This window comes from Cebus imitator, unplaced genomic scaffold (genome assembly GCF_001604975.1).
Source record: "Cebus imitator isolate Cc_AM_T3 unplaced genomic scaffold, Cebus_imitator-1.0 Scaffold24, whole genome shotgun sequence".
In the NCBI taxonomy this organism is placed as follows: Eukaryota; Metazoa; Chordata; class Mammalia; order Primates; family Cebidae; genus Cebus; species Cebus imitator.
The window spans coordinates 10,685,638-10,700,135 of record NW_016107339.1 but is presented as its reverse complement, the minus strand read 5'-3'; the positions used below and the strand labels follow the sequence as shown (position 1 = coordinate 10,700,135).

The 14,498-nt window shown below is 42.1% G+C and overlaps 1 protein-coding gene across 3 annotated transcripts in view; it reads right to left on the bottom strand.

Annotated features, from left to right (window-relative positions):
• Positions 1-1,844: 1,844 nt before the first annotated feature.
• FKBP5 (FKBP prolyl isomerase 5) overlaps positions 1,845-14,498 on the bottom strand; it is a 158,821-nt gene continuing 146,167 nt past the window's right edge. For all 3 annotated transcript variants that reach the window (XM_017522636.1, XM_017522633.2, XM_017522635.2), the window contains 3 exons: positions 8,591-8,776; positions 5,244-5,483; positions 1,845-4,181 (listed from right to left, as the gene is read on the bottom strand). In XM_017522636.1, the coding sequence (XP_017378125.1) occupies positions 4,074-4,181; positions 5,244-5,483; positions 8,591-8,776 (534 nt within the window). In that variant the 3' untranslated portion in view covers positions 1,845-4,073. The remainder of the gene's footprint in view (positions 4,182-5,243; positions 5,484-8,590; positions 8,777-14,498) is intronic.

The following is a 14,498-nucleotide window of genomic DNA, read 5'->3' as shown; positions in this document are numbered from 1 at the left end:
AAAAAAAAAAAAAAAAAAAAAAAAAAAAAAAAAAAAAAAAAAAAAAAAAAGAGTTGTATTTAACAATGTTTCTTTCTTGGCATGTATTATTAAGGTCACATATGGAGATTGTAGGCAATTACAGATAGTGCCTTCTCTTTGTATCCTTCCCCTACCTCCCACAGAAGTCTGCACGTCAGACAAGTAGTAGCGAAAAATCTGAAGGGAAGGACTGAAGGTCTACCAAAACTTCTCAAGCCATCAGAGAATGTCCTTTAATGCACTTTTGTCAGTCACTGTCATTCAAATGCACAAGAGCCAGCTGATGGAAAAAAATGCTGGGTTGGAGAATTCTGAGTTTCAGGATTTTAACTAACTGGCTTAAATTCAGTGCATTTCATCACCAATATTGGAGATAGTCTCGTCTCAGAGAATACAGGGTTCGAATGCACCACAGTAAAAGCGGAGTTGAGTGTGTTGCTAAGGCCATGTTAAGTATGTACAAAGCCTTTCACTGGCAGTCCTCATGTTTTGGAGATTGCGCAGGCTGCCTCTGAATTACTGAGGTCACAAATTTACAGTCAGGAATCTTCTCTGGCTCAGCCTCAAGATCCCTAGGGTGACCATTATTTTAGAAAAAAAGCATGCAAATAAAAGGAATTTATTACTGTTATTGTTGAGATAGGGTCTTGCTTTTTCAGGCTGGAATGCAGTGGCGCGATCGTGGCTCACTGCAGCCTCAACCTCCCAGGGCTCAAGTGATCCTCCCATCTCAGCCTGTGACTGCGCCTACAGGCACATACCATCACACGTGTCTAACTTTTGTACTTTTTGTAGAGACGGGGTCTCGCCATGTTGCCCAGGCCAGTCTCAAAACTCCTTGGCTCAAGCAACCTGCCCATCTCAGCCTCCCCAAGTGCTGGGATTATAAGCATGAGCCACTGCACTCGGCTAGGATTTATTTCATTACCAAATAATTTAACAGCAAGGAGGGAGCAATATAATTCAAATCCAGAGACGAAGCCAAGAATTCAGAGGGAGGAAAAGGTGCCTAGAACCTGTATCGACCTGTCTGTAGACCTCAGAGGTCCTACTGGTGTACTACTCCAGCGCGTGCCACCTTTTTTGTAGTGTGAAAATTAGTATTTGCAGTATACATGACATCTCCTTAGGCCTTGAGAGTCTGTGATGAGGAGTACTGATGCCATATGCTACTTAAGAAAGAAAATGCATGCTCAATATGGAATATCACCTGAGATATGCTTACTTATGTTTCAGACATTTATTAAAGGGCACAATTAAATTTTATTTTGCAAACTGAGCCTACCTTAAAATCAATTAAAAAAGGTGAAATATCCACTGGTTAATGAAAGAACAAAAACCATTTATTTTTCTGATTACTTAGTCCTTTTTAGCAACGATGCATTTTTCCGTTGCTTTCACCCCAAGGTTGCTTTCAGGTACACCTTAGAGCAAAGAGCAGGATGATACTGTCCACTGCCACAAGCTGGAGTGCAGTGGCATGATCTTGGCTCACTGCAACCTCTGCCTTCCGGGTTCAAGAGATTCTCCTGCCTCAGCCTCCTGAGTAGCTGGGATTATAGGCGTGTGCCACCACGCCTGGCCAACTTCTGTATTTTTAGTAGAGACAGGGTTTCACCATGTTGGCCAGGCTGGTCTCCAACTCCTGACCTCAGGTGATGTACCTGCCTTGGCCTGCCAAAGTGCTGGGATTACAGGTGTGAGCCACTGCCCCTGACCTCTGATGTCTGATTTCTTCAAGTTGGCCCCCACCATCGTTTTTTAACCAATATAGCTTTCTCTGAAAATCACTTAAGCAAAAACCAAAAACAATGAGAAGTCATTTTTTTTTTGATTTATTTAAAGAACACACAAAAAGGTGCATCTAAATGATTTTTTTTTTTTTAAAAACAATGTTTTTAATTCATCATATGCTGACTCAGCAATCCATATGCAGCCTAAAAGGTGGTTGAGAGATGTCTGTGGACTTCTACACAAATTGTTTAAGATTACTGAATTTGATACAAGAATACTCGAAGTGCCTTCTTGAGTGGTAATGGGCGCCCTGCAGTTATTTGCTTGGAACCACTCACATACCCTCCCCCTCCCCCACCCTTGCCAGTTCCCCCTGGTGAACCATAATACACACGTGGGAGACAGCTGGCATCATGTGAGTCTTGGAATAGCTTTCTTGTTATCTGCAAAAAGTCAGGTGGCCTTTTTAGTATCAAATTTCCATCTTGGCCTTACTGGAACCATGCTCTACAGAGCTTTCCAAACAGTTCAGCAAGGAAGCAAAATCAACTTTTGCTCTTCATATTTCCTAGGTGAGACTGGGGCTTTTGAAAGAAATATTTCATAAAAAAGGCAAAAGCATAAATGAGAAATTAGAGGGATTTTAGTTGTTAAAGGAAAAAACTCACAACCTGGTTCCCTTTGTTCCATGGAGAAGAAAACTACTATAAAAGGGAAATAATTTGATTTTTAGGTTTCAAGAGGGACCTAATCAAATAAAAGTCTTTTGATAAAACCACCATAAAAATAAAAATGAAAATATAACTGCCAGTGTTTTTTAGGATTTAAAAAAGTGAGATGTTCCAGAGTCAAGCGAATGGTTCCCTGGGTTGCCAAATGCATTCCTGTTAAGTGTTTCTTAGGCTGAGGGAATAGAGAGCCATGCTCAGTCTGTTTACCCGTAAGGACTAAAATTCAACTACATGTACACATTTAAGACTTGCCCTAGTTCAATGCTTAGCTCAAGTACTGGAGATTTAGGCTACTGGCTGTACCTGCAGGGAAGCTATCTTCAACTCTCTCACAACTCTCGCCAGAACAGAGAAGCTTGCTAGAGCAGGAAAAGCGAGCAACTGTGTCAAACCTGCAGGTGAAACCCCTAATGCAGAAGAGCAACTACTTACTTGCCAAGCCTACAGATTTTGTGTTTAAAAATTAAGCTTAGTATTAAAAAGTCAAAAATTTTTTGCATGAATGATAGAGGAGTGTAAATAAAGTTCCATAAACCAGGATACATATGCTTATGAGCCAGTCATTTTAAAAAGACAAAAAAAGCTGCATGGATCCTAAACGGATATGTAAATAGATCCACTCCAGGTCAAAAATATTGTAAAAGCACGCCTTAAATTCTTAATATCAAGGATTAGAATGAAACAAGAAGCTAAACAGTAGCAGTGCTGGCAGGAAGTACTGTGTACTGAATATTATTTCCTAAAAGGAATAGAGAAGGGGAGAAAAAGCACAATTCTGATTGCTCTTTTCACATTTCAGTATCTCAGAATTTCATCCAAAATAGGAAAAGCTAATCCAGAAACTCCTGTCTGCTCATTATCATTGGTGAAGGGTGTTTTAGGAATGACAGGATTACTCCCCCCGGGACAGGCTGTGTGCGGTAGAAACCCACTCTGAGTAGGAGGCTGGCCGAGGAGAGGGACTTTGGGAGGTGGCTAAGTCAGCAAGCAAGTGGCCTCTGAGGTTCTGGCTTTCACGTCTGTGACACTGCTGTGGAACTGGGGAGACAGGAGACCCCTCTACTGTGGGTTCTGTTGGTTAAAAATGCAACAGACTGCATTTTCAGCACTTCAGTCATTTAAAAAACAAAACCTCATGCTCCTTCCCCTACCCCACCCACCTGTGGGAAAGGAGAAATTCAAGAAGCATTTTTTTTTTTAAAGGTTTCTGCAGTGCTATGAAAGGTCAAAGGTAAAGCCTAACAGTCCCATGTGGTTAGGATGTTCTTGAGGGACCCTGAATTGGATACTGAAGGCTGACAGAAACTGAAATGAGCTGGACTGAAGCTGCTGCCTCCCTCCCTCCACACCACAGTCGTTTCTGTTTTGTTCCACCTGGAGTGGTCCCATGCCACCCTTCAGTGAACCCTCCGGGCAGCAGCAGGGGGCTGTTTTTGGGAAGCTACTGGTTTTGTTTTGCCATTTGCTTCCAGAATCACATAGACTATAACAAACTTGACATTAAACACTGTTCAGTCCTGAGTTGGGGGAAAGCCCAGTGAGGAGGGGAGCCGAGTTCATTAGGACTCTTTCCTCCTTGGCGTGGCGTCATACGTGGCCTTCAGGTTTCTCTTCTTCCGCTGCATGACTGACTGTTAATTTTTCATTAGTCACCCCTTCTGAAGTCTTCTTGCTCATTGCTTTATTGGCCTCTTCCTAAGAAAGAAATAAGCAATCAAGAAGGTTAGAGGAAAAAGAAGTGAAGTAATTCCTGGCTCCTCCAGACTGTTTATCAGGTCCCAAACATGAGAGTATTGCAGTGATTTTTCTCTATGTTATCTAGATGGATAGGTCAGGGCTATGCTACAAGAGTTAGAGTGGGAGCTTCACCTTTCTTTGGTGTAAATGACCAGCTTGACCCATAGAACAGCTGTGGGATAATGAAGTCTGGGCATTCATGGAGACTGGGATGGGACCAGAGTACCAACTATGCTGTAGGACATATGTCTTTCTAGGCAGACCTCTTCTGCCACATTTGCCAGGCTGGCTGCTGACCCTCAAGATAATGGGCATGATGGTGGGGCTCCCGTAACTCCCCATTTCCTGGGAAAGTTGGAAGTCTTAATGAGGAAGTATTACTTGAAAAAAAATCCTGATGGGTTTACAATTTTTCAAAAATGACAAAAGGGTTGGGCATAGTGGCTCACGTCTATATTCCCAGCACTTTGGGAGACCAAGGCAGGAGGATCCTTTGAAGCCAGGGGTTCGAGGCCAGCCTGGGCAACAAAGTGAAACCCTATCTTTACAAAAAATAAAAAAAAATTAGCTGGGTGTGGTGGTGTGTGCTTGTAGTCCCAGCTACTCAGGAGGCTGGGGTGGAAGGATCACTTGAGCCAGGGAAGTTGAGGCTGCAGTGAGCCATGATAGCACCACTGCACTCCATTCTGGGTGACAGAGTGAGACACTAACTCTGGGTGGGAAAAAGGTTGGTGCAAAACTGTTTTTGCCATTGAAAGTAATGGCAATTACTTCTGAATCAATCTAATACAGCTAAAGGGAATTTAGTTCTCTCATCTTTCACAACTTGTGCCTTGAGTGAGTGGAACTGCTGAACTGCCCTACTCAACCTTTGGATCCAAAGCAGCCTCGGCCTCAGATCAGATTGGAAATCGTTTTCCCTATTCTTGAGCCTCTTGGGTTAACTGTTCCTGTCCCCTAAAATCAAAGGGGCACAGTCAGGCTCTTGATACAACTGTAGTCAGTGGGCTCTGCACACACCTTGGCATCCTGCTCTGCAAACTTCTTGAACATGTTGGCGTATGTCCTGCGGTCCCGCTCGTTGTGCTCCTTGGCCTTTTTCTGGCACATGAAGATCTGCAGTCTTGCAGCCTTGTTCTGGGGGTTTACTTCCAACACTTTCTCAAAGTCACCCTTGGCTGACTCAAACTCGTTCATGAGCAGCTGGGCTTCACCTCTCCTATACAAGCCTTTCTCATTGGCGCTGTCCAGTCCAAGGGCCTAGGAACAGACAGCATATATTTCAGAAAGGATGAATTTTTTTCTTTTTTCCCTTGAGACAGAGTTTTGCTCTTGTTACCCAGGCTGGAGTGCAATGGCACGATCTCGGCTCACCGCAACCTCCGCCTCCTGGGTTCAGGCAATTCTCCTGCCTCAGCCTCCTGAGTAGCTGGGATTACAGGCACGCGCCACCATGCCCAGCTAATTTTTTGTATTTTTAGTAGAGACGGGGTTTCACCATGTTGACCAGGATGGTCTCGATCTCTTGACCTCGTGATCCACCCACCTCGGCCTCCCAAAGTGCTGGGATTACAGGCTTGAGCCACTGCGCCCGGCCGAATTTTAAAATTCAGTAAACAGTTTACCAAAGCTCTCTTGCCAAAGGAGATGGAAACTGTATTTAAAATATGGGGCTCAAGATAATTATCTACTACTGATCAAAATTTACTACCCAAGTTATTTTCTGCATGTAATGCAATTTCCAGGAAGATCTCAAGGGGATTTGAGAGGGGCTCTTGAGAAGTTTATTTTAAAGTTCCTTGGAACAAGTAAGTGCCCAAGAATGGCTGAAAAAAAAAAAAAAAGGAAGAAATGAGGCACTTGTTCTACCTGAAAAAAAGACATACTATAAAACTACTGAAATTAAGACAGTTTGGTTACTAGTATGTGGACAAACAGCTCAGTGGGACAGAATGAATCACTCCGAAACAGTCATGTGTCTGCATATAAAAACATTTGAAAACAACGAAGGTGGTATGTGAATTAGTGGAGAGTTAACTCTAAAATAAACGGGGCCAGGATGGCAGCTATCCACATAGAAAGTAAAAGTTAAGGCCGGGTGCAGCGGCTCACGCTTGTAATCTCAACACTTTGGGAGGCTGAGGTGGGTGGATCACCTGAGATCAGGAGTTCGAGACTAGCCTGGCCAACATGGCAAAACCCCATCTCTACTAAAAATACAAAAATTAGCCAGGTGGGCTGCCTGTAATCCCAGCTACTTGGGAGGCTGAGGCAGGAGAATCCCGGGAGGCGGAGGTTGCAGTGAGCCAAGATCATGCCAATGCACTCTAGCCTGGGTGACAGAGTGAGACTGTGTCTCCAAAAAGAAAAAAAAAGTTAAATTCTTACCTCACATTATAAAAACAAAAATAAATTCTAGATCATATTTACATGTAAAAAACAAAATGTATCAATTATTTTTTATTTTAAAATACTTTAATTTTTTTTTTGAGGCAGGGTTTCACTCTGTCACCCAGGCTGGAGGGCGGTGGCTCAATCACAGCTCACTTCAGCCTCCATCTCTTGGGCTCAAGCAGTCCTCTCCCCTCAGCCTCTGAAAGCCCTGGGGTTACAGGCCACAGGTGTAAACCACTGTTTCTGGCCTCAGTTATTATTATTATTTTTTCCTTTTTTAAGGGAAGGGCAGGGGAGCCTCAGTTATTTTTATAATCTTGGTGTAGGGAAGTCTTTTCTAACTAGAAAGAATACAAATTTGATGAAATAAACATTAAAACCTTCTTTAAAGAGAAAGATATAATCAACAAAGTTAAAATAAAATTGCTGAGGTGTGATGGCTGACGCCTGTAATCCCAGCACTTTGGGAAGCCAAGGCTGGCAAATCGCCTGACGTCAGATGTTTGAGACCTGCCAGACCAACATGGTGAAACCTCGTCTCTACTAAAAATACAAAAATTAGGAGGGCGTGGTGGGAGGTGCCTGTGGTCCCATCTACTTGGGAGGCTGAGGCAGGAGAATCGTTTGAACCCGGGAGGTGGAGGTTGCAGGGAGCCGAGACCAAACCACTGCACTCCAACCTGGATAACAGACGCTGTCTCAAAAAAAAGAAAGAAAATAAGGAGAACAGGCTTCCTACTGCCAAAGAAAGGGTTAATAGTGATGCCGTATGAGTACTTCTGTCAATAGAAGACAAATAATCTAGTTATGGCTGTGCTGGGTGTGGTACCTCACAACTTTAATCCCAGCTCTTTGGGAGACCCCCATCTTTACAAAAATAAATTTAAAAATTAGCAGCATGTGGTGGCATGCACTTGTAGTCCCAGCTACTCAGGAGGCTGAGGTGGGAGGATGGCTTGGGCCTGGGAGTTTGAGGCTGTAGTGTACTACAATCATGCCTATGAATAGCCACTGCACCCCAGCCTGGGCAAAATAGCAATACCTTGTCTCTCAAAACAAACACACACACACACACACACACACTCTCTCTCTCTCTCTCTCTCTCTCTCTCTCACTTTCACACTCATTCTCTTTTTCTCTCCACTCTGTATGAAAAAAAGAAAAAAATATGTATAAAATTAATAACTGGTCTTGGGAGACGGGGTGTGATAGGAAACACTAATCCACAAAATTCAAAAGTAATCTCACAGAGAATGAACAAATTAGTTGCCTTTTGTTTTTCTTATCCTTTTATGTCTACCTTTAAGATACATTCAATGATTAGCTTTTACTTTTACCCATACTACAATATACATTGTTCACTCTGAGGCCAGAAAGCTAAAATAGTATCAGCTGGTGTATAAATATCACAACAGTACATATGATGAAACACTGTTACGGAGTACTGTGTGTAGGCGCTCAGAGACCAAAGACAGCATTAAGACAAATGTAAAAATGAATAGGCTGCTGATGCTCTGTGGGCCTTTCAAATTATTTATGCCTATCAGTGAATAAATGATAATAAAAACTGACCTATATATATGCTTCAAATGAACAGTTGCAGTCTATTAAAGTCCAAAAAAGGTTAAGTTAAATCTGCTCTTATTACACTGAACCTGAGGAGTTCTATATCTACTCTGATACAAACACTACAGTTATAAGGAAGGCCATGGATAAGAATTACTTAATTTTAATCAAAACTTTTCTTCAGAATGCATTATCATAAATAGTCTAGGTATCATAAAAGTCTGACTGTAATAACAATCTTTCTGAATTTCCCAATTAACTGAGAAACAAATAATCCCAAACATTCAAATAAATAAAATAAAGCAAAATGAAAAATCCTCCAACCTTTGGCTGAGAGGAAGCAAAAGATGGAGATGGAGAAAAGATCTGGAATATCTAAAGTCCATCTCACATGAGACACGTGTTACCTTGTCACAGCATTCAACAGCTTTGGTGTATTCTCTAAGCTTCAGGTAGCACATGGCCAGGTTCAGAAAGGCAGCAAGCAGAAATGATTCAGAAGCTTTCGATTCCTTTTCTGATAAACCATATTCCATCTCTAACCAGGATACTATCTTCCCATACTGAATCACCGCCTGCACGTATTTGCCTCCCTAGGAGAAAAAAGCGTCATTATTGGTACTTGGCTCTTGAGGGTACAAAAAAGAAGCAAATCCTCAAAGCAACCCCTCAAGCAAACCCTGGTACACCTCCTCTTGGAGGTGGCTCTCCAGGTAGCTTCCCCACGGCCTTGTGAGCTGGTATGGGGCAGCGCCTGAGCCCTGCCTAGTGCTGCTCCCTAGCATTTCCATCTGTCCCTGTGGCAGGTGTGCAGCAAGGCTTCTGGGATACTTTCTTTGGTGCTAATATTTTTTTTTTTTTTTTTAAAATATTAAAGAATATTAGCATCATGCCCGGCTCTGGTGCCCGAACAGCAGTGTTAAGACCATGTTAGCAGGATTTAGCACAGTCAAAGCAGCGCGTACTTCTCATGGCCGAGTTCTCTCTCCCCACAAATACTCCAACCCTCACCCAAGGACTCTGAGTAAGAGAAAAACCATAGAGCAGGTCTAACAGGATGTGCCTATCATACAGGACTTCAAGCAGGTGACATAAGAAACGAGCTCTGCCTGTGGAAAGGAAGTCCTGATGTGGATTTTCTGGTGATGAAGATAGGGCAGACCTGTTCCAGCTGGGGGGACTGGTGTGAAAGAGGGCCAGCCCAAATCCCTTGAACATCCTTCTTCCCAAGTCACTCGCTTAGGAGAGGGAAGACTGGCACTAAAATCAAAGTCTGTCATTCTCTCTGCCTCAGGAATGTGTGATACAGGTTATTCATAAGAACATGAAACCAGGGCATTTTATTATAAATACTGAAATTCTCGAGGAAATTAGATTTGCTATGGACTGAATAGTGTCCCCCATCCCAAATACCTATGTTGAAGCCCTTCCCCCCAATGTGACATCTGCGGATGGAAGGTTTGGGGAGGGATTAGGGTTAGATGAGATCATGAGGGTGGAGCCTCACGATGGGATTAGAGCCTTCAGAAGAAGAAACACGGGAGCTTGCTGCCCTCCGCCCTCTCTCCACTCACATGCACAGGAAAAGGCCATGTGAGGACACAGCAAGAAGGGGGCTACAAGGAACCAGAAGAGAGGCGATCCCCAGACACTGACCCTGCTAACACCTTGATCTTAGACATACAGTCTCCAGAAGTAAATTCTTGCTGTTGAGCCACCCAGTGCATGGTGTTTCGCTGTGGCAGCCCTAGCTGCTAAGACAATACTTACATTTTGTCATAGCCTTAGGCCTACCACTCCTCTTTTGGATGCTACAAAAAAAAATAAGAATAAAATCCTCACCAGTTTCAGGCTGGCATTTTCTTTCTGTCAGCGCCTTTTCTCTTGCTGGTCTTTGAGGACAGGCAGCATGTCCTCTCCCTTTTGGAATATCCAGGGTTTAGCACAAAGAGGCCTTTAATAAAGGTGTGCGGAGTAAATATTGAAGTAAAAGAAATATAAGTATGGAATCAAAACTTTTCTAAAGTGGTGTGGTGGCTGTAGTCCCAGCACTTTGGGAGGCCGAGGCAGGAGGATCTTTTGAGTCCAGGAGTTCAAAGCTGCAGTGAGCTATGCACACCATTGCACTCCAGCCTGGGCAACAGAGCAAGACCCTGTCTCTCTCTAAAAACAACAACAACAACAAAACCTTTTTATATTATTGGAAGCAAAAAAGGTGTGGGTAGAAATGAAAGGTGTTTCATTGGGATTAGGTGGGAAGGACAGGCATTTCCCCAGTCATGCCTCATTTCTTCATCCTCTCTCCTCCAACTCTGATATACCTATTAACTTTTCTGATTATCCCCTCACACATTGTATAGGGAAAGAAAAGAAGATCCAGGGAGGACAAAGACCTAGATCTGATCATTTCAGTAAGTTCTAAATAATCAGAATGGTAGAAGGCTAAGCTAAAACAAAACAACAACAACAAAAAACAGGTACTAGACTTCTTAATAGTTCTTTTACATTTATAGGGCATTTTAATTTTTTGAAAGCTCTTTCATATATATCATATAACTTTATTTAGACTTCAACTTCCAACGAGTGAAAAGTCTGTCCCGTACTCCCTGCTTCTGAGGTACTAAAACAGTTCTCAACTGAGGGGTGATTTTGCCCCCCCAGGGAATACCTGACATGTCTAGAGGCATTTTTAGTTGTCTAACCGGGTAGGATGCTACTAGCATCTAACGGGAAGAGGCCACGAATGCTGCTAAGTATTCTACAATGCACAAGACAGCCCCACACAACCAAAACTTATTCCACCCCAAATGTTGACAGTACTGAGGCTGAAAAATGTTGCACGAAAAGGAAAGTGATAAAAGACTGGACTCTCCTTAGAAACTTTTTTAAAACCTTAAATCCTAGAGTCATACTTGTTTCTAAATCACATTCCTGGTGTCTTGGAACAGCACGGTGGTGAAAATACAGCAAAGCCCCATGTATCTGAAGAGCTCAGAGGTTGAACAATTCTCCTTAACTAGCTTGTTTTAGAAACGCTTTCTTCCCAGGAGAAGCACAAGGGGGTGCAAGAATCCCATATCACTGCAGTGTCCTTAGCCTTCTCACCACTCTGCTGCCAAGTAAAAACAAAGAAAAACACTTACCAGGTGTGAGTTAATGCTCCTGTCCTGCAGAACATTGTCAGCTATGAGGGCAAATATCGTGTCTGTTTAACTGGCTTGCACAATGTCTGGCTTAATATCACGCTGTTACCTGTACTTAATGATTATTTTCAGAGCCAAAGAAAGAGTTCTTTCTCACTTTTCTTGTCTTTGGTATTCAAAGGTTGAAATGAGGATTTTACATCCTCAATGGCAAAATCATTCCCACTTAAAAGCTGAGTATAATTCAACCCTACTCAGGAGAGAGACTTTACCCATGTAGGTATAAACCAAACTAACAGATCAATGGAAACAGAATTCCACTATGCAGATGGCATGAAATACAGATTTTTAGTTCAGCTCAGCTCTGCTCTTACCCACACATCTGGGCTCTGTGCAAATGCATAACATGCCAAGTCAAATACCCTGGAAAGACAAGGCCTGGGAGGGCTGTATGGCAGATTGAAACCCACCCTCAAAGTTGTGAAGGGAACACATACAGGACACTATCTACTAACCATTTTGAAGTTTTACAGCTAAAGCGAGCAATACTGCTGGGATCTTTTACCTATAATTATAAAGGTGCCTCCAGGGAAGTTTTTAGTGGTACAAAACGTTCAGAGACATTCTGGGAGAAAAGTCTTAGGTCAGTGGTTTTGAATCTTTCATTAATTTTTCCCCAATGGACTAATGTTTTGAAAGATTTTGTCTATCAAATTCCATGTTAAAAATAATTTGTTCCATATGTATGACTGCTGATCCAGATTTTGTTCCAAGATTGGTAATTTTAAGAAGGTTCAGCGTATTACCACATACACAAATCACTCTTGCAGTTGTGATGCTAATAAGCAACAAAGTTAAGTAACTGTACAGACACTGCTTTCTGCTATGAGTACTAATTCTGGCCATCTCTCTGTAGATATTCAGAACACAGCTATATGACACATGGCTTCATAACATTATTTCATTACCAATAATGTTCTCCAAAATTCTGTATCATAGCAACCAATTAGAGCCTCTGAATAGCTGAGCTGTTTTACTACACTGAATCAATATAATTCTAGTCAAAGGCCAAAAGCCTTAAATCTTTCCAAACTGTGAATATTCTATTTAGAAGTATTGAGAAATATATAAAATACAGTTAAGGATTTTTATGGACTTCAGAAATACAGAAAATACTGTTAAGGACCCATGATCTGAAGAAATTTTCCACTCTATTGTTTTATGTATTTGGATATAGAAACATTTCCACTCTATTGTTTTATGTATTTGGATATACAAACAACCCATTTAGAATCTTACGTGAATAGTTTAAGTATCTATCCAATATACCTCAATTAGAATTAAAAACAAAAAGACACTTGTTCTTGAGAGTTTAGAAACTCACAGAAATTCAGGCTGGAGGGAAACTTGGGGAACATTTATTCTAACTTCCCTGTTTTTCACTTGAAAATATAACCTTTTTGGACCTTATGACTTTAAATCATTTGAAGAGCCATAAAGCCCATTTTCCCCAATTCCAAGCTCATTCTATCATACCCCAATCCTTTCTGGTGATCCATAAAAGAATTTAGTATACATGGCTGTGCACGGTGGCTCATGCCTGTAATCCTAGCACTTTGGGAGGCCAAGGCGGGCGAATCATGAGCTCAGGAGTTTGAGACCAGCCTGACCAACATGGTGAAACCCCATCTCTACTAAAAATACAAAAATTAGCTGGGCGCAGTGGTGCATGCCTGTAATCCCAGCTACTCAGGAGGCTAAGGCAGGAGAATCACTTGAACCCAGGAGGCGGAGGTTGCAGTGAGCCAAGATTCAGCCGCTGCACTCCAGCCTGGGGCAGAGAGTGAGACTCTGTCTCAAAAAAAAAGAAAAAAAAAGAGTTTAGTATAAATAATAGATAATGATAAATAAGAATAAACATATAAATAATTATATATTATGTAAACCTACGACTTTAAATTTGTTTGAATACTATCCACAGTAAGAAATACGCAATCCAGTACATACCCACATACAAGTAAAGTTTTATGCAACAAAACTGATTCTTGGTCGGGCGCAGTGGCTCACACCTGTAATCCCAGCACTTTGAAAGGCCAAGATGGGCGGATCACGAGGTCAGGAGATCAAGACCATCCTGGCCAACATGGTGAAACCCCGTCTCTACTAAAATATAAAAAGTTAGCCAGGTGTAGTGGCGCACGCCTGTAGTCCCAGCTACTGAGGAGGCTGAGGCAGGAGAATCGCTTGAACCCAGGAGGTGGAGGTTGCAGTGAACTGAGATCTCACCACTGCACTCCAATCTGGCAACAGAGCAAGACTCCGACTCAAAAACAAAGCAAAAACTGATTCTTATAACTTATTGCAATACACTTCCACAAAACTGATAACATGACCCAACAGTGTGTCTATGCTCAAATTCTGAAAATACATGGTGCCCTCTGGCTGTGTTAAATTTGGGTTGATTATATATTCTTACATAACTCTCTAGTTGCTTCCTTTGGATTAACATTGCCACTCCTCCCTCCTGACAAGGTTGTAACTTAATAATAGCACATCTTATAGCAGATGTCCAACAAGGTACACTTATGCCTCACTGCTTTATACTGTTGAAAAATATCTAATTTCTGTTCACTTATTACAGTGGCAGAAAATGAAAGAAACCTTGAGAAAACTCCCATTCTCCCTCTAATTCTCATCACTGAGGCCTTTCTGCCTGACATAGAGAAGGCATATATTTGGGATGGGGAAGCAACACTGATTACAACAGAATGAAGTGGTTTCTTTTTTTCTTACATCTAGAGGTTTTAAGATCTAAGTGAGAAAATACCACACTCCTACATGCTCCAAGAAGGGTTTTTGAGAAGCAGTCTATGATGAATATCATTCAGGAATATCTGGAGATTCCTCACAAAAGCAAGTGTGCAGGTATCATCTTGACTGTGAGAAGCAATCAACACTCTCCTGTCAGTTTCTTTTGAAATCTGTGCGTGTTCTCTTTCCATTTGTCATATGCCCTAGCGACTTCATCTATGTATAAAGGGAAATGGGGCGGGGCATGGTGGCTCAAGCCTGTAATCCCAGCACTTTGGGAGGCTGAGGCAGGAGCACTGCTTGAGACTAGAAGTTTGAGGCCAGCCTGGAAAACAAAGGGAGACCCTGTCTCAACATACAC